Raw genomic sequence first — 24,187 nt, 5'->3', positions numbered from 1 at the left:
CATATGAAATACCGCCATTCGTCACCTGAAGGCGGTCATTAGGCGGTTTATCTGAAGGTGGATCGGTGGAAGGCATTCGACATTCGACATCAACACTTTGCGTTACCACTTTTTTACATAATACTGTAATAAATACAGATTGCCGGTATTAAGTAATTATTGCGATTTTTCATTCGAAATGCGGCCAGTTATGGTTCTTGAAAAAGTAGGGAGTTAATGTCAATGAAATTTAGAAGGTAGCCTCTAGGCAAAATTCGAAATGATAATAGTAATGGTCACGATTTGAGTAACGTGAAGGCAAAACGATTTTCATATTTCACGCTGTGTGGTGATGTAAATGGTAATTGAATATGTACTAATATGCAGAACTGATATGAAAATATCAATTACAAATTATCTAGATTGGGATAATTACATCATCGGAGTGCATGGTGATTAGTTGTTTTTTGCTAGTATACAGGATATTCCAAATTTTGGTTACTGTCGTAGAAAAAGCATTATCATTGATAATGTCACCCTTGTCATTACTCTAAATTTTGAACATTACAATACTAATATCAGAAATCTGAAAATTGTGACATTAACATCAATGTGCCTCTTTTGTAAAAAAAATTATCAACATTCAATTTTCAATTGTGAAACTCAGATAACTTGTAAGTATTATCCTTTTTTTCTATTGTATTTCATTTTAGCGTCCTAACGAAGTCTCTATTCAGAAACGAAAGCTTGGCGATTTGTGAAATAGAGTAAGTTTGTTTTTTGAACGTGTTTGACTGAAAGTATTGTTATACAGTGTGACCCATTTTTAAAGGAAACACCCCCCTAAGATTTGAAGTTGTAAATCGATTTTAATAATTTTTTTTAATGTCAAGTACTAAAAGGTCTACCTTGGGACAAAATTTGAAACGTTTATTAAAGTTTCAGGGCATACTACGATATTTTTTCTTAGTTGAAAATGGATATTTTTTATTAGCGATTTTTTCATTGAAAAAATCACTACGCCACTGAATTCAGAGTGCCTCTAATTAGGTGTTACCAAAATTTCATGAAATAATATTCATTATTAACAAAATTATGACAACTCAAAAATTCGAAAACTCAGACAGCTAACAGTCACAATAATCATTTTTTTATGATTTCAACAATAAAGTGCCGCCAGATGAAAAAAAAAAACAAATAGCGTTAATATTTTTAATGAAAATAACGGAATTACATTCACACAATTCAATTAACAATGAAGCAAAAAATTTTAATAAACGTAACTAATAACTAATTATTGAAATGTTTCGATTCAGTGCAACAATTAATTCTAACTCATATTCTAGTAGCCTCTACTAATCCACCACGTATTTCGATACATGTGTCGTAGCGCTTACGAATGTTTCTGATTACGTTCCTTAGTTCTTGAGGGCTAATATCTGCACATACCTGTCGAATTCTTGCACAAAGTTCATTTCTATCTCTTGAGCGGTTTTTGTAAACCTTTTGTGTGAGAAGTCCCCAGAGAAAAAAGTCCAAAACTGTGAGGTCTGGAGATCTGGGTGGCCACTCTATAAACGGACTACAACGGCCTATCCATCGGTTTGGAAAATGTTCGTTAAGCCATTGCCTCACAGCTCTGGCATAATGAACTGAATACCCATCTAACTAGACAATTAAATTTGATCGTTCATTGATTGGCAGCTCGTGAATAGCATCCAAAAAATCTGTGTTTAAAAATTCTAGAAACCTCTGCGCATTAATGTTTTCCTCAAAAAAAAAAGGATCAATAATTCGTTCGTTCAATATCCCAGCCCTGACGTTGATTTTTTGAGAATACTGGCTTTTACAGTTCCAGTTAGGATTATCCGCTGCCCAATAGCGACAATTCTGTGATGACACTACTTCATTTGTAGTGAAAGTGGCTTCGTCGGTATATAAAATATTTTTTAGGAAATTTCTATTGTTTAAATATTCCCCTTGGGCCCATAAACAATATTCCAGGCGTCTTACTTCGTCGTCTTCTTGAAGCGTGTGTAAAAATTTTGACTTGAAAGGTTTAATATTCTTCGCCTTGAGCCATCTCCGAATAGTTTCTCGTGGAATATTCAAATCTAAAGTGGCATTCCTTATACTGGCAATAGGATTATTTCCGAAATAATCTAAAATGATTTGATCATTCCTGTCATTCCTGTTTCGTCTTTGTACAGGATTACTTTTTAACATCATTTTTGATACTGCACCAGTTTCATTGAATATTTTATTTATTTTATTTACCGTACCGCAGCTAATACGAGGACGATCTGGATGTCTCTCATTAAATACTCTACAAACCTCTCTAGCACTTCTAACGTCATCTCCCGAAAGGCGTACAATTTCAATTTTATCTCTTACGCTCAATCTTGCAGCCATGACACAAAATAATTCGAAAAACTGTAAGGTGAATATTGTTGACAATAGTACACTTAAATCTTTCACAAGTGTCAAACTGTAATATCATTTCCATTGCAACTAAGATTCAAATTGAAATATTAGGTCTTAGATTTAGTTAATTTGCGTGAAAACTTGAATGTAATTCCGTTATTTTTATTAAAAATATTTGCGCTATTTGTTTTTTTTTCATCTGGCGACACTTTATTGTTGAAATCATAAAAAAAATATTCTCATGGCTATATCTGTTGATATAGGGTGTTTTTTGTAACTGTTAGCTGTGTGAGTTTTCGAATTTTTGAGTTGTCATAACTTTGTTAATAATGAATATTTTTTCATGAAATTTTGGTCACACCTGTTTAGAGACACTTTGAATCCAGTGGCGTAGTGATTTTTTCAATAAAAAAATCGCTAATAAAAAAACCCGATTTTCGACTAAGAAAAAATATCGTAGTATGTCCTGAAACTTTAATAAACATTTCAAATTTTGTCCCAAGGTAGACCTTTTAGTACTTGACATTTCAAAATAAAAATTATTGAAATCGGTTTACAACTTCAAATTTTAGGGAGGTGTTTCCATTAAAAATGGGTCACACTGTATATATAGAAGGTAGGGACTAACAGGACTGAAAGTCCTGTTAGTTTCTAAGTAAGTGGCTTATTAAAATTGTTATTTTTCAACTACTTTTTTACAGATTTTTTCAGGGATTTCAAATAAATTTATATCGGATTATATTACTTTACGGATCTTTCAAACACCTCAGTTGTGACGTATTTGTGCATATTTGCAGATACTGATTCGAAACTTGTTCTTGTATCTCAAATTTATGTGAATAAATAAATCTGTCATAAATCACTTGGTCATCGACACTTACCTCATACTTTTGGGAATCTTTTTGATGTGCAAATCATTCTCCTCCCGACTCAGAGGCTCAGCACTGATGGCCTGTCTCTTGATCCTCGGCTCCGCCACAAGCCTCACCCTCGTATTCTCGACCCCCGGGCCTGGCCAAAACTCACCCCCCAAATCGATCTGCTTCGTGATGATTTTCTGGGTGATGGGTCTCACGACCTGCCTGAACTTGTCAATCTCGTTCTGGAGATGTTTGATGAGTCCGTCCTTCTTTTCCAACTCCCTCTCGAGCTCGATGATTTTTTCCTCTCTGGATTTCAACTCACGGTTCTTCTCCTCCATAAGGCGCTTCATGGAAGACACCATTTCCGTCTCGCTTGGAGACATATCGTTCTCGATGACGGTCGCCTCCGTGTCGATTTTGTTTCGATGAAGGATCTTCGTGATGAAGGTGTAGCAACTCATTTGGTTTTAATTGGAAAGTTTCATCTTAGAACACTTTGGATGGCGTAGATGGAACTGGTCGGTCGTTAAATTCACCGTTTTCTTTGCTGGGAATTTTTGAAGATCAGTAATATTCGAATAGATGGTAATTTATCTTTGGCCTTGTGATTATCGAACGTTCACATAATTTGCAATAGTTTATTTAGAAATGTACAATGGCGCTCAAGGGTCGTATTATAGATAATCAACAGTTTGAACTGTCGATTATATATAATGACAATTTGAAGTGCCTACATTTCGAACCGTATTATAGTTAATCGTCAGTTTGAGCTGTTAATTGCAGATAATTGAGTTTGAACTCTCTATGAGAGCTAATCGACAGTTTGAATTATTGAATACAGATTTTCGAGTTTGAACTGTCGATTATGGCTAACTGACATTCTGAACTGTCGATTATGGCTAATCGACATTTTGAACTGTCGATTATACAGGGTCCTGCAACAGTGGCGCGGTGTTCCATATCTCAATTTAGGAAACAAATAGGAATCTAAATTTCTATAATATTATCTCATTGCTCGAGCTCGACAAAATGAAAATATTGGCGGTCACACAGGGTGTTCAATTTTTTATGTATATCTTCATTTCGAAAATATTGACGGTTTTCGAGATATCTAGCATGACAGGTTTTTTTTCCAATATTCGTCACTTAGAATATTTGCCATTTGGAAAAAAACAGTTGGGATCCGCTCAGAAACACCCTGTGTGACTGCCAATATTTTTATTTTGTCGAGCTCGAGTAATAAGGTAATATTCTAGAAATTTACATTCCTATCTGTTTCCTACATAGAGAAATGGAACACCGCGCCACTGTTGCAGGACACTGTATATAATGATGATTGGAATTATCGACATTTGAAACTGTAGATTATAGTTAATCGTCAGTAACGGCTGTCAATTACAGATAATCTACAGTTTGAACAGTTGAATACTGATTATAGAGTTTAAACTCTATAATCAGTATTTTTAACTGTCGATTATGACAATCTGAACTACAGATTATAGTTAACCGTTAGTTTGGGGTGTCTATTACAGCTAATCGATAGTTTCAACTGTCCATTACAGTTCATCGACAGTATGAACTGTTGAATACAGATTATCGAATTTGAACTGTTGATTATAGCTAATCGACATTTTGAACTGTCCAAGTTTTGAACTGTAGATTATGCTAAATCGTCAGTTTGAGCTGTCAATTACAGATAATCGACAGTTTGAACTGTTGAATACAGATTATCGAGTTCGAACTGTCGATTATGGTTAATGGAAATTTTTAACCGTCGATTATGGCTAATCGACATTTGGACTATTGATTACATATAATGACACTTAGAATGGTCGACATTTCGAATTATACATTATAGTTGATCGTTAGTTTGAGCTGTCAATTACAGCTAATCGACAGTTTTAACTGTTGAATTCAGATTATCGAGGTTGTACTCTCCAGTATGGGTAATCGACAATTTGAACTATCGATTATATACAGGGTCCTGCAACAGTGGCGCGGTGTTCCATATCTCTATATAGGAAGCAGATAGGAATCTAATTTTCTATAATATTACCTTATTGCTCGAGCTCGACAAAATAAAAATATTGGCGGTCACACAGGGTGTTCGATTTTTTCTGGGCGGATCCCAACTGTGTCTTTTTAAATGGCAACCTATATTTTTTATCGCTTTTTCGGTTTCTTCATAGAAAATAAAATAAACTTTATGTATATCTGCACTTCGAAAATATTGATGGTTTTCGAGATATCTAGCATGACAGGTTTTTTTTTCCAATATTCATCACTCAGAATATTTGAAATTATAAAGTGGTGCCAAGTCCAGTTGAAATTTGTTTTTGGTCGAATATTCTACATTGGTAACTCTCTCAAACGATATATCTGAAATCGACCTGTGATATACAGGGTATGAAAAACCGCTTTCCAAATATTGTAAATGAAAATTTGCAAAATCTTCCTTATATTAAATGGAACACCCTGTATATTATTGATCCATAAGAAGCGCCAACGAAACCTCTACAAATTTTATTAAGTATTCCCTATGGCTAAGTTCAATAGTTTTTCTTAAATGAGCATTTCTTTCGAAAAATGGTCATTTTTTCAAAGCGAAATCCATTTGACGACTGATAAGAATATACAAAAAATACCCTTTCCTTAAAATATCGCCCATTCCTAAAATTACCTGTTGCTAGATAAACAAGTTGCGAATTACACCACAAAATGGACGTTCTTGAATAGTTACAATAATTTCAAAAATCTCGGAATTTGTGCCATATTCTTTCGGTCTAAAACAACCTTTCAGCGAATGAAATATTTATTGGAAATTAAGTAGTCTGGCAAATGACAGAACAAAATATTTGGCTGCAAATGAATATTGAAATTTTTAGTCAATCGTGAAGTTGAACTGTCGGTATAATTTCATCAGAATGTTGTTATCAAAAAGTGATTTGATTGATATGATTTTCATATTAGGTGAATCAGACAGGAATTGTTTATTGGCAAGTAGAATTTATTCTCAACGGTATCCAGATAGAAGGCATCCAGATGAAAGATCTTTCCGAAAGGTCTTGGGACGATTCGTTGAAACTGGATCTATTAATTATTCCAAACATGAGCGCATCAAGCCAGCTACTAATGAAGATAATGAATTGCAAGTTCTTCTTGCTGTTGAAGAAGATCCTAGTAGGAGTCAACGACAAATTGGGGAAATAGTGGATATAAGTGAGAGATCAGTGCAACGAGTATTGAAGAAACATCGCTTGCATCCATACCACGTTCAGTTACATCAAGAACTACTGTATGCTGATTTCGAGAAAAGAGTGAGATTTTGCAATTGGGCCATGAACAAAATTCGTCGAAACGAATATTTTTTCAATAATATTTTATGGTCGGATGAATCGACATTCCATGAAAATGGATTTGTAAATCGACATAATTACCATTATTATGCGACAGAAAATCCTCACTTATTGAGACAGGTGGATTATCAACATAGGTGGTCGATAAATGTCTGGGGAGGCATCATTGGAGAATATGTAATTGGTCCATACTTTTTTGAGGGACATATGAATGGTGCAATGTATCTCAATTTCTTACGAAATGATTTACCAGGTTTGTTAGATGATATTCCTCTTGACCTCCGCAATAGAATGTGGTTACAACATGATGGTGCACCTGCTCACTATTCGGCAGAAGTGAGAGATCATCTAAATGAAGTATTTCCCAATAAATGGATAGGACGGAATGGGCCTGTACGGTGGCCCGCTAGATCACCAGATTTGACGAAACTAGATTTTTTCTTATGGGGATACATAAAAAATATGGTTTACGTTGAGCCACCAACTTCTCCCGAAAATATGCGACTTAGAATAACGAATGCTTTTCGCAGCATCACACCAGCTGTCTTGCGCAGGGTAGAACAGTCTTTCAAACATAGACTTCAGCTCTGCATTCAAGAAAATGGAAGACATGTTGAACATATTTTATAAAAGTTTCATTATCAACCTTAATTAAACTCTCCCTTTTGTAGTTTTGTAATTTGCCAGTTGACAAATTTGAATATCTAGAACTCAAGCTCTGAATGAATATAATAACATGAAAAAAATAGTTATTTATAATGTTTCTTTCTTTTAACTTGTTTGGTTTGATATTGCACGATTTATGAGTGAAATTCTGCATCCAATGAAAAAATAATTTTCCATTTAGCAAAAAGTGATAGGTACATACATTTATTTCGTTAGAAAATATTTGTTTGGACACCTTCTAATGTACAAAATTGAAACAAGATATCTTTCGTATATTTTTATCAGTCGTCAAATGGATTTCGCTTTGAAAAAATGACCATTTTTCGAAAGAAATGCTCATTTAAGAAAAACTATTGAACTTAGCCATAGGGAATACTTAATGAAATTTGTAGAGGTTTCGTTGGCGCTTCTTATGGATCAATAATATACAGGGTGTTCCATTTAATATAAGGAAGATTTTGCAAATTTTCATTTACAATATTTGGCAAGCGGTTTTTCATACCCTGTATATCACAGGTCGATTTCAGATATATCGTTTGAGAGAGTTACCAATGTAGAATATTCGACCAAAAAAAAAATTTCAACTGGACTTGGCACCACTTTATAATTTCAAATATTCTGAGTGACGAATATTGGAAAAAAAAACCTGTCATGCTAGATATCTCGAAAACCATCAATATTTTCGAAGTGCAGATATACATAAAGTTCATTTTATTTTCTATGAAGAAACCGAAAAAGCGATAAAAAATATAGGTTGCCATTTAAAAAGACACAGTTGGGATCCGCCCAGAAAAAATCGAACACCCTGTGTGACCGCCAATATTTTTATTTTGTCGAGCTCGAGCAATAAGGTAATATTATAGAAAATTAGATTCCTATCTGCTTCCTATATAGAGATATGGAACACCGCGCCACTGTTGCAGGACCCTGTATAATGAAAATTTGAAGAGTCGACATTTCGAACCGTCGATTACAGTTTAAACTGTCGATTATAGCTGACCGACAGATGGAACTGTTGAATACAGATTATCGAGTTTGAACTGTCGATTATGGCTAATCGACATTTTGACTTGCGATTATATAGAATGACAATTTGAATTGTCGACATTATTAACTATAGATTATAGTTAATCGTCAATTTGACCTGTCGATTACAGTTTATCGACAGTTTGATCTATCGATTCTAGCTAATCGACAGTTTGAACTGTTGAATACAGATTATCGAGGTTTGAACTGCCGATTATGGCTAATTGACATGTCGAACCGTCGGTTATAGCTGATTCTGTTTGAAATGTCCATTATGGCTAATCGACATGATTATGTATAATGTCAATTTCTATTGTCGACATTTTGAATTGTAGATTGCATTTAATTGTTAGTTTGAGCTGTCAATTATAGATAATCGACAGTTTGAACTGTTGAATACAGATTATCGAGGTTTGAACTGCCGATTATGGCTAATCGACATGTCGAACTGTCGGTTATAGCTGATTCTGTTTGAAATGTCGATTATGGCTAATCGACATGATTATGTATAATGTCAATTTCTATTGTCGACATTTTGAACTGTAGATTACATTTAATTGTCAGTTTGAGCTGTAAATTATAGATAATCGACAGTTTGATCTGTTGAATATAGATTATCGAGGTTTGAACTGTCGATTATGGCTAATCGACATTTTAAACTGTCGATTATATAAGGACAATTTGAATTGTCGACATTCTGAACTGTAGATTGATTATAGTTAATCGTCAGTCTGACCTGTCAATTACTGCTAATCGACAGTTTGAACTGTCGACAATTTGAACTATCGACAGTTTGAACTGTCGCTTCAGCTAATCGACAGTTGTCCCTGTCGATAATAGATTATTATACGTGTCATTATAAGTGAGAGATCTTTAGTTCTCCTTCTGTAAATTTGTGCCAGATTTATTATGAGTATATGATAGAAATACCACAATATAGACACCAGAAAGACAAAGAATGTCAAGTTTCTTGAAGAGACTTGATTACTGCAGTGCGGTGCATTTCCTATGCTGCGAATAATTCGTTTTTACGCAATGAATATATCTTTAGCTGTTGGAGATATATCCCAAACTATGATTGGGAAACTAATTCCAGATGTAATTTGGACATGATGAAAAATTACTGTTCATAACATTTAATAACATTTGAAGTTCAGTGAGCTGGTGAGACTTTTGTGAAGTATTTTGAAACTAAGACAGTTGTCAGGAAAGTTGTTTTAGAGTTGCAATTTTAATGAAGCTGAGAAGAATAGGATAACGTCATCGGCATTTAATCAAGTGAATGCGACAGGTAAAACTGTTTAGAGGTCATTTATATAAATGATAAGTAACACAGAAGCCAAGATGGACCCTTGAGGTACACGAATATCATTTCTTATATTTTAACCCTCTGTATTCTGTCTTCGAGAAAAGTACTGAACCACTCATAGGCTTTCACTCAAATTCCGTTCCACTATAGTTTATTGAGTAACTTTATAGGTACTTTTATGGACGAAAATGGGTACCTACATGGAAACTGTCAAAGAAATTTAAACACATTTCGAAATATACATATAAGTTTATACCGATATTGAAATTTTTAGTTTCATTTTGAAAATAGTAAAACATGAATTTCTGAAAAAAGTGTCTTTCATTAACTATAATTTTTCCTTCAAGCTCTTTTACGAACTTTGAACAATCTAAACAATTCACATATAAAATTTTCTAGCAGTTAGTTAAAGATAAATTGAGTGGACATTAGAACCGCAATTATTATTATATAATCGTAAAAACTTCTATCAGATAAAAAAAAATTGGAACGACAACTATAAAAGTTTTGCAACTACACTCGTAGTAGTAACTATAGTTAAAAATCACCCCTCGTACAACCGATACTTTTTTAACGACAAAAAATCGACGCCACAATCTCTTTTTTGCCTTTGATACGCCACGAATGGCATATTCCACGACTATAACATCCGCGTGCTATTTTTAGTGGATTCGTCCTTTCAACAACACGATTTCAATTTTATTATCGCCCGCGCCGCTCGTTGCGGCTGGCGGTCGAGATGAGAGAGATTTTGGTGGCTTCTAAGTGAATGCCAGTAAAAACATGACACAGCCAATTTCCAAAATACCCTTTTAATTGAAGGCGTGTCGAGAAGGCCTCCAAAATAAAAATAAAATATTCACTTTATCGATTATTCTTCGAATCGAAGGCCAAGCAAAAAATTCAACGGTAGCTTCCAGTCTCGTTAAAACTGCCAGTTGTTTCTTTCGCACGAGATACGATAATTTGGATGGGTCTTGATTAACTGGTTGAATAAAAAAAAATTGTAAGACGGCTAATAGTACTTGTCGCCTTATTCGACGGCATGTTCTCAATGTTGAATGATGATGGCCCTGTGATATTTCATTACGAAAAAAACCAAATCAACTATCGAGTCTAGGGATAAAACTGAAACACTCAAATGTAGATTTTTTTGATCATAGTATTTTTTTAAATCTATTCTTACAAATGCGAAAGTCGCTGACTTATCACTCATTCATTCATCTCTGTTTATCCGTACTGGTAAGTCATAGGACATTTGGTATATAGTGGCTTCAACGTGAGAATAAAATATAAAATGGTTCAAAAACAGATAGAAAAACATTAAATAATGACAGTTGATAAAAGTTTTTGGCTGACAATGTCAAGTGGAAAAATTCTGAATGATACTTGACATTGTCAGCCATAAACTTTTATCAACTGTCATTATTTAATGTTTCTCTATCTGTTTTTGAACCATTTTATATTTTATTCTCACGTTAGTAAGTTCTCCATATTTATATATTTTTTACAAGATATATAATCTTATTATTGTAGTTGTCCTGACGAAGGCATTCTTATCTTCATGGGAAGAATACTTTTGTAATTCAGATATAATTTTGCTCTCATACTGTTAACATCAATTTTTGTTAATAAAATTAATTTTTAAAAAAGGACTTTGACATCCGAAAGTTATATTTGGCGCAGTCGGTAGGATACTCGAAATTGAACGTATCGAACGTGCAGTTTTCGTTTCAACGATTTATCGGGTATCGAACTTGTTGTTTTGTCTTGTGGAGGTGTTTGTGAAGGAGTGGCTCTTCAAACCTCAAGAAACCCAATCCATCGTGGACCTTTAGCTACCCTCAACAGGCAGATCATCGGGGAGTGGAACAGAATCGTCCAGTCTCGCAAGGAAGTCTTTCTGGAAATCAAAAATCGAGGAACCAGTCGTCTACCTTATAAAGGATGCTCAAAGTTCTTACAATTTTAATGTAAGTCGTATTTTTAAATGTCTATTGATAACTTATCTCAAATTCTTGGAAAGTTAAATTTGAATAACGAAAACCCTTCAGCTGACTCTTCAGTTTCTTTGCCTAATTCTTCTAGTAGTTCAAATATAATAATGGCTAATCAATTCAACTCAGAATACCTTAGGTGTGTGCCTGAATTCGACGGCAACCCTAATGATTTAAATAGATATCTAGCAGTTTGTGATTCAATAATTAATACTTTTTATAATGTGGCTGAGCCGACAAGCTTTCAAAATGTTTATTTGCTGAACTGTCTCATTTCAAAATTATCAGGCAATGCTAAAGTAGTAGCCAATATACAGAATGTTTCAAATTGGAGAGAACTCAAAGATACATTAACCAGAAACTTTGCCGATCAAAGGGATGAAACTTGCCTAAACAGAGACATGGTTATGCTTAGGCAATCCCCTAATGAAAAGCCTCAACAGTTCTATGATAGGTGTTTAAATATATTGAACCTATTGTGCAATTATATCGACGTTCACGAAATCACACAAGAATCTAAAAGGTGTAAAAGAGATTTATATAGCAATTTGGCATTGAAAACCTTTCTTTCTGGGCTCAAGGAACCCTTGGGTACTACAATACGTTGTATGCAACCCAAATCTCTCAGTGAAGCATTGCAGTTTGTTTTACAGGAAGACAATGTACATTACTTCCAAAATTTCTCAAATAAGAATACATTTAGACCAAACTTTCAACCTTCTAGAACACCAATTCAGATCAGACAGCCAAATTCTTCTCCTGTCAATAATTATAGTACACCAAATAACTTTTTCAGACAGCAAAATCAATTTCCTTCACAACCAATACCAATTCAGCCACGAGCACCAAGCCAACCCCAAAAATTCTTTACCAACGCGCAAGTTTTTAGACAACCATTTCAAAACAGAAATGTTTTCAGGCCCAATCAGAATCAGAACTTCTCAAAACCTACACCCATGAGTGTATCCACCAGAAATACATATCAAACAAATAAACCAGTTCCAATGAGTGTTTCGACAAGAAACGCCCCTAATTATCGATCAGGTCCCTCAAACTCATTTCAAAACCAACCCCAAAGAAATTTTATATCAGAGGAATTATTTAATACGGTAGTTAGTGACACTCAAAATGAACCAAATTATAGCGAACACGAATATTACGCTGAAGAAGATTATAACGAACATTATGACGAATTTCTATACTGCGAAAATGAAAATCAGGAAAGTAACTTTGACAATTCCGAGGTAAATTTTCAGGAAATGCCAACCACGAACAATCAAACCTAGTTCCGCAAATCATTTCTTTCAATAATTCTAGTTCTAGCGAATTATCATATATAACATTTCCGGAATATGACGCAAAATTTCTCATTGATTCAGGCTCCACGAAATCTTTTATAGATCCAGAAATTCCTCAAAAACTGTTTCCAAATCGAATTAAATACGACCCGTTTATTGTTTCCACAGTTTTCCAAAAATCAGCTCATAAATATAGCGCATCTATGCCCGCTTCAAAATTATTCAATTTGCCACAACAAAAACATTTAAAATTTTTCCTTTTCAAATTTCATGACATTTTCAAAGGATTAATTGGTCTTGACAATTTAAAACTTTTACAAGCTAACCTAGATTTTGGTAATGGCTATCTTATCACTCCTTATGCGAAAATAAAACTGAAGTTTCAAAAAACAAAAAGCGATCTCAATTTAATTACGATTGCTCCAAGATCTGAGCAAGTGATACAGGTCAAAACATCAATTCAGAATGGTGAAATAATAATACCTCACCAACGCTTCCATAATTGTGAATTGCCAGAGTGTCTTACTGTTGCAAATAAAGGTAGAGCTCTCACTACAATTTTGAACAACACCACCAAACCAGTAACCCTGAATTTTTCAGAACCAATCGCTGTTGAAAAATTTGATAAGAACGAAATTCAAAAAATCGATTTTCATAATTTTGATGATTCCCCTAAGCAAAATTTAGATTTTTCAAAAATTCGATGTGACCATTTGAATGACGAGGAAAGATCTAAGATACTTTCGCTGTGCAAAGAATTCTCTGACATATTTTATTATGAAAATACCCCGCTGACTTTTACGAGCCGTGTAAAGCACCAAATTAGAACATCTGATGAAATACCGGTGTATACAAAATCATACCGGTACCCATTCATACACAAGCAAGAAGTCGAAAATCAGATCAAAAAAATGCTCGACCAGAAAATTATTCGGCCAAGCAATTCTCCTTGGTCATCGCCTATTTGGGTGGTACCCAAAAAGGTCGATGCTTCTGGGAAGCAAAAATGGAGGGTTGTTGTTGACTATCGCAAGCTCAATGAGAAAACGATAGATGACAAATACCCTTTACCTAACATCACAGATCTTCTGGACAAACTGGGAAAATGCCAGTATTTCACAACACTCGACCTGGCCAGTGGCTTCCATCAAATTGAAATGGAAGAGGACGATATTGAAAAAACAGCTTTCAATACGGAACATGGCCATTATGAGTACCTGAGAATGCCATTTGGTTTGAAAAACGCGCCAGCTACCTTTCAGCGCGTAATGGATAATATCCTTCGTGGTATCCAGAACGAAAAGTGCTTGGTATACCTCGACGATATTATTATCTTCTCGACTTCCCTCCAAGAACACCTTGAGAGCCTTAAATCTGTCTTCAACAGGCTGAGAAGCTCAAACTTCAAAATTCAGCTGGATAAATCGGAATTCCTACGAAAGGAAGTAGCCTATCTGGGACACGTCGTGACTCCCGAAGGTGTCAAGCCGAATCCAGATAAAATCACAGCCATCAAAAATTTCCCCGTCCCAAAAACAACCAAACAGATCAAAGGATTCTTGGGTTTGTTAGGTTACTATCGACGCTTTATCAATAATTTCGCTAGACTAACGAAACCATTAACCAAATGCCTGAAGAAAGGCGCAAAAATTGAACATAATGCAGAGTTTTTGGAATGTTTCAATACCTGCAAAAACCTGTTAATCAATGATCCGATTTTGCAGTACCCCGACTTTTCTAAACCTTTTAATCTTACCACGGACGCAAGTAAATTCGCCCTAGGAGCTGTCCTTTCTCAAGGCCCTATAGGCCAAGACCTTCCAGTTGCATACGCATCTCGGACCCTGAATGACTCTGAGCAAAATTACTCAGTCATTGAGAAAGAGCTTCTCGCGATCGTATGGGCTACCAAATACTTCCGCCCATATCTCTTTGGACGAAAGTTCAATATAGTCACTGACCACAAACCCCTTCAGTGGTTATTCTCTCTGAAGGACCCCAACTCAAAATTGCTGAGATGGCGGATCAAACTAGAGGAATACGATTATACCATAATCTACAAAAAAGGCAAGTTGAACACCAACGCCGATGCTTTATCCCGTGTCGAAATCCACACTAAGGACACCAAAACCTTTTGGGAGGAATTGGATGACATACTAGACGAATCACAACGTCTAACAAATCAAGGTGTCACTTTCAGTGGTCAAGGAAACCCAGTAAGTCGTTGCCTTGAAACCCCGGATTATCAACCCTCTTCCGATATTTTGATTATTGGAGAACCCAATCTGGACACTGAATATTCCCCCATCATGATTCCTCCTAACGAAATGCATGTAAATAATACGGACAACGAGTTACCTCCGAAAAGTCACACAGAAAATGACAATCTTTCTTTACAAGTTCAACCTGATACCGAACGTACAGGAGATGAACCCCTACCAGAACCCAGAATACACGAAGACAATGAATTACCTTCCACAGGTAATGGAAGAAATGACATTTCTTCACCATTGCAACTTAATATCGAACAAATAGAAGATGAACCCCTACCAGAACGCGAAAACCTTGAAGATGACACCATTCACTCAAATGCTGAACAGAACCCTGTTGTAACAATTCCAATAGCGCAGTGTGCCGTGAACCTAGGGCTCAATCAGTTGATTGTAAGCTCAGTTCTCCATTCTCCGGCCAAACCTAAAACCACCATTCTGTTCGAGAAAAAGATGAGAATTCATGTACAAATATCGCAAAATAATACAGAAAACGATATCTTGAATTTTATCAAAGAATATGTCGCCCCAGGAGTGCAGTACCATGTCTATTTTGAAAACCCCGAACTTTATGAACCATTTTCGGCAACAATTCAAAAATATTTCAAGTGGCCCTCTATAAAATTCAAAAGGTGTACCAAAAAGCTTCTGGACGTTACAAAAAAGGAAGACGTTCAAGAAATTATCAAAAACCACCATGAAGGTAAGTCAAACCACCGCGGTGTTGACGAAACTTTCGCAAGAATTAAGGAAAAACATTACTGGCCGAACATAAAAGAAACCATTCAAACATATATTAATCAATGCCTTATTTGCCAACAAAGCAAATATGAGCGAAACCCCATCAAAATGAAGCTCAACATCACCCCTACAGCAACCAAACCTTTCGAAATCGTACATATGGATACATTCACTATCGAAAGTAGAAAATTCCTCACAATCATAGACAGTTTTTCAAAGTACGCACAGGCATACCTAGTCAACTCCTTGACAGGTACGGAAATAGCCGACAACCTCATTCAATTTTTTTCTCATCATGGTATCCCCAAACGAATTATCGTTGACAACGGTACCGAATTCAATAACTTTCTCATTTCGGAACTCCTGGCTTTACACAAAGTCGAAGTTCATTTCACATCACCACACCATCCTCAATCCAATGGAATGATAGAACGGTTCCATTCTACCATTCTAGAACACATTCGTCTACTCAACACTAGAGGATTTTTGAAAACCCCTCCAAAAATGAAAATGTTGTACGCAATTTTGGCATACAACCACTCTATACATTCGGTCACAAAACTCAAGCCAATTGACATCATAAGTGGTCACATTTCAACCAATGATCCTTTCAATATTGATATTGATCGGAAATTACTAAATGATTACACCAATGATCACAAGGAACGATCGAAACTCCTCTATTCCAAAATAAACTCGGATCTAATAAAGCAAAAGGAAAAGATAGTAGAACGAGAAAATAAAAAACGCGATGATCCCATTGTATTCAAAACCAAACAAAAAGTTTACGTGAAAAAACATATTAGGCAGAAGGATGCAAATAAATTTCAAAAACCAACTCAAATCAAAACGGTCGATCATACAATGAAAACAGTTTCTACAGAAAACCAACAAAAAATTCACATGGACAATTTAAAACGTCCCCTCAAAAAATACCCATCTCCCATTAAAAATTGATTAATTTTTCAGATCATCTGGAACTCTCGGACTCCAGGAAAATATATCTAAACAAAACCTAAAGAACAATCCAGGACTTATTCCTCTCAAACTTGGAACAGCCAAAGTCGAAACGCACGCATATTCACTTTTTCATTATTATGATTTAAATCCAATAATCGTGGAGGTAAATAAACTGAAATTCCATTCAAAAAATGTAAGGACACTTGTAGGCAGTCACAAAGACTACTCATGGGACACATCTAACTATTTAAAAATATTAGAATTTTCGGAAAAGGAGGTGACTGATAGACTCAACAATATTTTACCACATCCACTTAGAACAAAGCGCGGTCTTATAAACGGAATTGGATCCATTTTCAAGTCGATCACAGGAAATTTAGATTCCAACGATGGTGAAAAATATGACCGCCTGATCAAAGAATTACAAGATAATCAAACTAATCTAGTAACGAATATCAAAAAGCAAAACTCACTCTCAATCTCATTAATTGATCAATTCAATAGTACAGTTCAGCAAGTGAAACATAACGAAAGGCTTTTGGAATCAAAAATTAATCAAATAGCAAAAATTGTTGAAAATCAAACGTATAAAGAAAACTCTATGTTTATTAAAGACATCTTGAATCAGATAATCAATACATTTGAAATCATAAATTCAATTTTGCAAGATGTTGAAAACTCAATACAATTTTCTAGACTGAACATTCTTCATCCTAGTATTATAAAAACAAAAGATTTGTTCAAAGAACTGCAAAAATTGAATAAAATTGTTGAGAAAGACCAACTACCAATTGAAATAAGTTTCGAGAATACTTTGCTTTATGAAAAAATTATTAGCCTCAAAAGCTATATATCAAATTTCAGAATAACCTATATCTTGCATATTCCAATTACCCATCCATCAAATTTCGATTACTATCACCTATTTTCTATTCCGATATTAACTAAGGGTCAGTTTAAGGCTGTTATACCTCAAAACAAATATTTGACAAAAAACGAAAAATTGTATGCATTCTTGAGCGATCCTTGTTTGGAGATCTCCCATCGAACCTATATCTGCCCATCCACCAACATCAGAGAGCTGACAGAAGACAATCCATGCGAAATCCAGCTACTCAATGTCCAGAACACCTCCACTTGTAAGCAGACTGTCATACATTTATCGAGACCAGCCATTAGACAACTAGACAACTCCAACAAATGGGTTGTCCTCCTACCGGCTCAACAAACTACCAAACTCAAGTGCCAGAACCAGAACGAAATCGAGAACCTACTACCTGGAAGTTATCTATTCGACATTCCAATTGGATGCCAGTTATCCTGTGGCAACCAAATCATAACCAACGATCACCAAGTTACCAATAGTGAACCAATCATCTTACCAGACTTGGAAGAAGGGAAGCCAGAGCCACCCAAATCAATAGGGATCCAACTTGATGACCTGAACCTGGACGAACTTCATTCAATAAAAACTGCAATAATGGAAAACGAACCGATTATATCTTTCAAAGACGTAGCACATATCCCAAGTTTTTGGACGATGTTTATCTACTTGGTCCTAGTATCAATCTGTTTGTACCTACTGCACAAGAAGATTGGCTTCAGAGGGTGCAAAACCAATGGACCATCCAAACCAAGTCAGGATATCGAGATGTCTAGGGTTCAACTTCCTCGCTGACCCTCCTACGTTGAATCTTCGGGGGGAGGAATTATATCGCCCGTTCCCATGTGAACCGCTGACCATGCTGAAGCAGAATCTCGCGATTCTGGGAAACTGATGTGCAAGCATTCTTATCTTCATGGGAAGAATACTTTTGTAATTCAGATATAATTTTGCTCTCATACTGTTAACATCAATTTTTGTTAATAAAATTAATTTTTAAAAAAGGACTTTGACATCCGAAAGTTATATTTCGTGTTTCTGGCTATTGACCTCATCAGCGCGGTGCAGCCAAGTGTAAATTTGTTTAATTTTTGATTTATATCATGCACACTCGATAAAATCTCTATATATATATATATATATATATATATATATATATATATATATATATATATATAGAAAGGTTAATGCAGTCAAGCTGCTGGAAAATAATTCCATGAAAATAAAAAAATAAATAGAAAAAGTACTTTTTGATCATTCCCATATTCATTTCAGTAAAAGAGCCACCGGTAGACAGCTGTTTCAGCCTATTGGGCATCGTCAGTACCGGGCAGGCGGTCCTCGATTGAAGACAAAATGTGAAAAACCAAGAATAGTCAAGCTGCCAAGTTTTTTATGTCAGTGTTGGTGGTTTGACCGATGGCATTTCACTCAAAGTTCAGTTTGATCTTCCTCTTGAAGACGATCGCTTGGTGATAGAAACACGTGTCGAGGTGTTAAAATAAAGATTTTTTTACTACTCCAAAGGTCCAGTGTGAGTCTGGACGTTACTTCTTTCCATGATCTACACATCTATGTATAGAGTTACTTCTTTTGAATTTGATTGCTTCCTTCCTTTCTTTGGAAAATTCCCACATTTTTCAGTAACAAGATGAAGTAGTAGAAAGCCAAAAGTTTCTTTTCCAAAAAAACCTAATAATTTTGCTAGATTTGTTAAATTAGTTGCTTTTTTAATCCAATCGCAGAGAAATTGGTATCGTTACATTCACCAAAATATTTGTTTCCGATCCAGCTTTTCAAAAATGATCGCCATTCGTGAGACAGTAATCACACAAAAATGTAGTTTGCGATTATGATTTTCTGTCATCACTTCAAGCCGTCGTAGCTACCTAGACACAATGTTGAAAGTCACTCTAAAAAGATGATGTAGATGTAGAAATTTTTTAATATGTAACATTCTGTCGGATATAATTCAATATCCAGCATGGTATTAGCAAGGGGAAGTAGTTGTTTTCCGACAAAACCTACAGTGTAGGTAGTTGGGAGAGATGAATCTATTTCTGACATTAGGTATATTTGGTGATGCTACAAAATGGTTCAGTTTTCAAGTAGGAGGATTGAAAATATGACCCTCTATTTCCTTTGACATTCGAAATTTCCACTGCAAAATGAACGTTATTCAGTTGTTGGCATTCTGCAAAAAATGTTGACGCTAGAAAATATTCTTCATGATATAAATATAGTTTAAAAAACTAAAAATTACGCTTTTAAAGAACATGGAACTAAAAAGTTAAAAAAAAAAAATTAAATAATCTTAAAACAATAACGAACGAAAAATACTTGTATTATTATGAAAAAAGCGACAGGCGCTTGGTATACAAAAAATATGACACAAAGTGCCATAAATAAAACTACTATTTTTTGTTCGTTATTGTTTCAAGCTTTTTTAAAAAATATTTTTAGTTCGATGTTCTTTAAAAGCGTGTTTTTTAGTTTTTCAAACTTTTTTTTTCATTTTTTAGTTTCGTATGCTATGAAAGCGTGTTTTTTAGTCTTTTTAAACTATATTCATTTTATCTAAACTCTGGGATCAATCAGCCGTATATTGTTTAGAAAAATGACCATTGATATTTTCCGATTTCGGAGAGAGAGCCTGAAAGTCAGCTACCAAGCCCAAGGTGAATACTTTTTTCAAATGAAGAAATATATGTAAAGTGAGTTCCCAATTATATACAGCGACATCTGCCCGCGAATATATCAAGCAATAAAGTCGATAATTCTGTCAAATACAGATCCCGAGCTTGAGAGATACAAACAAACAAACATACATAAATACAGGTGAAGCTGATAAAAGCGTGTTAATAATAAAATACTAGTTTTTGAGCGAGTCACTTGAAATTAACATCATAGAGTGTGCTGGAGGTTCATAATTCTTCATATCTCCTTCAGGCAGAGGTTGGTATCCCATACAATTTTGGTGATGCAACAATATCCGTTCTATTGGAAATATGATTCCATTATTTCGAAAAAAAAGTACATAATTCCAAACCAAATCATTTACTACTTAACAAAGATTTGCATCATAAAATTCGCGTTCAGTAAAATAAAAACTTCTTCACACCAGTGTAACTATTGTTTGTGTTGTCATTGATGAAAAAGCATCATCTGCGAATCTCTCTGAATTCATTATTTCTCAGGATTCTGCCTGTTCTTATGTTCATTCAATGCTATTTAACAATAATATTCGGGATTCTTCGTGTGGAAAGCATTTCAAAACCGGCGTGACTGAAAAACGCGATGCCCTCGAAATATTCAACAGTTTATTCAAGGTTTCCGATACCATCAGCGCTTGAGGAATGACATAATGCCATGTAATTATAACTTGCTTGCGAATGATTATCGAAGAATTATTTCCTGGAAGGAATAATTTTTCAGTCGAACACGTGGCCGACTTTGTAAAGAGATAAGAAATGATTATTTTCTTTCAACCGCAAAACTTTTACTGAAGAATGTGTGTTAGAAGATCCCTCGCCGAGCCTCACGCACACGGGCGTACAATCAATGCGTTGCAAATTATCTGAACGTTGTTGATATTAAATGTTTTTCACAAGTCAATTTTTTCACTAATGACCATTTTCCCACATAATTTTTTGAAACGGCATCGACGTTAATGAAAAAGTTTGATTCAGGTTCTACCCACCTTCTACTTCGAAGTTGATCCTGTACATAGGGTTGCTTTCAACCTGGGAGTGGTTTCATTGAAAATGAATTTGAGTCACCTGAATAACAATTTTTTATAAGACAAAACACAAGCACTATAGGAAAATTCTTGAGGTGCTCTGAGAGCGGTGCCTGTGCGAAAGTAACGATTCACGATAGATTTGAATCGCTGAAGATAAAATTCATTTGGAAAAACGTAGTGAGGAAGTTTATTCCACACTAACGCAGTTCTTCATATGAAAGAGTTCTTGAACAGTGAAGTTCGAGGTGTACTGAGTTAAATGTCAAAACGATGAGCAGCCACAGTCCGCCGCGTATTTCTGATATGTACCGATCTTGGTGGAATCAAATGTGAAGTGAAGTTGACAGATAATTCAACAGATTTGTTTCAGTAATTTTTTTTCAAACGGCAATATTTCGTTATTTTGCAGTTATTGGAGTGACACCAACCCTCACGTTTTCCAGGAAATACATATTCAATATCAAGAAAAAATTAACGTTTGGGCAGGAATATTGGGCAACCATCTTGTAGGACCTCTATTTATTGATCCAAATTTAACAGGGGAACTGTATTTGAATATGTTGGAAACTACTGTTGACCCTCTCATCACTGAAATCTTCGAAGCGAATCGTAATGAATTCGATATGGATATTGTATTCCAACAAGATGGAGCACCACTACATTACTCCAGAAAAGTAAGAAACTGTTTGGATACTACTTTTCCCGGTCGTTGGATTGGCCGTCGGGGTCCTACAGAATGGCCAGCCCGCTCGCCAGATTTGACACCTTTGGACTTTTTTATGGGGCTATTTGAAGCAAAAGGTGCACGAAACTGAACCTGCTTCAATATTGGATATACGACAGAGAATAATGAATATGTCAAGAAGTTCAAGGCAACCATTTCGAGCATCTTCTGAATTGACCTCAAGCTTATTACCTGATATTATGTAGTTAAATGTTAATGTATTGAGGCAATTATTGAAAGTTCCGCCAATTCAATCGAAATAAGCGTTATTTGAATCAGTGCACTTTTGGCAACGTAAAACAAGTCGATTAAATCCGACGGCCTGAATATTGTTTGCTCGAGATTCAATGAAGTCGACGAAGACCGTTTTGGCCTGGTCCTGATTGGCGAAGGTTCTACCGGTGAGAAAGTTATCGAAGCGCTTGAAAAAATGATAGTCAATTGGCGAGAGGTCTGGGGAGTATAGTGGGTAAGGCAGAACTTCGACATCTAATTTGTTATATTTTCTGACGGTGATTTGTGAAACGTTCGGACGGGCGTTGTCGTGGAGGCCGCTGAGATGGTTTGGACCGGCTGCAGAAAGTTGTAGTCAATCACACAAGCCGCTGACCAGCATACATTCTTTCTTTCTTTGATGTGTTTTCGCCTTTGGGAGTGCCTTGGTGGCTCATCGGTGTCATGTCGTCTTCTGTTGTCGTAGAGTAAGTATCCACATTTCATCACACGTGATGATCCGATCCCAAAAAGGATAGTTTTGGTTGTGTAAAAGCAAAGAAGAACAGATAACGAAACGTAACAATGTCTGTCGATTTTCCAAATCTTGGGGCACCAACTATCAAAAAACCGTTTGTGATGAGTCAGTCTGTACCAGGATCCTCAAATCCTCGTACTGGATTACTGTAGGTCGACCACTTTGGGGCTCATCTTCGAGGCTAAAATCTTCGGAACGAAATTTCGCAAACCAATGGCAAACAGTGCGTTCATTAACACTATTATTGCCAAATACCTGGTTAATTTATTGGTCTGTTTTGGCAGGGCTTCGGTTCAATTTGAATTCGTAGAGAAAAATTGGCCGAAAACCACTTAGAGGAAATGAGGCAAAAAATTGAAATTCAAAAAAAATTAATAGCATCAATGTACAGGTTACAAAATTATCTAACAATCAGTATATACCACGACACAGTAAAATGAAAATGTATTGAGATGCAGAGCTACAAAAACACATGACATTGAAATTGACAAAACTTTAAAAAAACAATCTAATATTATCGTGTTAGCAGTTCTTCTATCAGTTCTAATTCACCACAATAGCTGCGAACACACTTGAAAACACACGCGAACCGTTACGGTTCATAATCTGAAAATGAAAACGATACCACTGTTCGTGTTTTTGATAGCAATTAGATACAATCTCCCGACAGGTTTTTCGACGTTGTCTATCCCCGAGTACGGAATACTATTAATATTGATGCCGTGTCCTTCAATTCACGTCAGATCATTTCAAAATGGACATTAATAATATCTGTCCTCGATTACGTTCCTGGGCGGTAAAGTGGCGTGGAAACAGTTCTAATCACCGCAGAGATATATGATCACGCAAGTAAGACAGTCCAGTTGTTAAGTAACATGCCTAAAGTTCTGAAAGTGAATTTCGATTTGGAGAAACTTGATTGAAAAAAATTATGCAAGATCTACGATTGCTTCTGGGGCAATGAAGTATTGACAAAATTGTAACTGCCTTAAAAATTAAATGTCACAAGGCTTTGAGTATATTATTCAGATTGGTATTAACATACTGCCTATCTATTATAATAGTGTCGATTTTAAAAGATGTTTTTCCGTTAACCATCTGTCGTACCCCTACGAACGACAACCCTCAAAAGTCTAAACTTGTGCGAGCTAAGGATTAACGAGGTCTTACCTTTTTAACGTGTGATTCCTAATATATT

General features: G+C 35.4%; 1 protein-coding gene across 5 annotated transcripts in view; it reads right to left on the bottom strand.

Annotated features, from left to right (window-relative positions):
• LOC111509749 (cGMP-dependent protein kinase for) overlaps positions 1–24,187 on the bottom strand; it is a 509,933-nt gene that overhangs the window by 162,856 nt on the left and 322,890 nt on the right. Inside the window, exon 2 of one of the 5 annotated variants that reach the window (XM_074175927.1) lies at positions 3,285–3,813. The exons of the other annotated variants lie outside the window; for them this stretch is intronic. Coding sequence (XP_074032028.1) covers positions 3,285–3,727 — 443 coding nt within the window. The 5' untranslated portion in view covers positions 3,728–3,813. The remainder of the gene's footprint in view (positions 1–3,284; positions 3,814–24,187) is intronic. 5 annotated transcript variants of the gene reach the window in all.

Source organism: Leptinotarsa decemlineata, unplaced genomic scaffold (genome assembly GCF_025532065.1).
Source record: "Leptinotarsa decemlineata unplaced genomic scaffold, Ldec_3_MD MMD2_tig00001393_RagTag_RagTag, whole genome shotgun sequence".
NCBI lineage: Eukaryota > Metazoa > Arthropoda > Insecta > Coleoptera > Chrysomelidae > Leptinotarsa > Leptinotarsa decemlineata.
The sequence above is the reverse complement of the archived record's forward strand: the minus strand, read 5'-3'. Positions and strand labels throughout refer to the sequence as shown.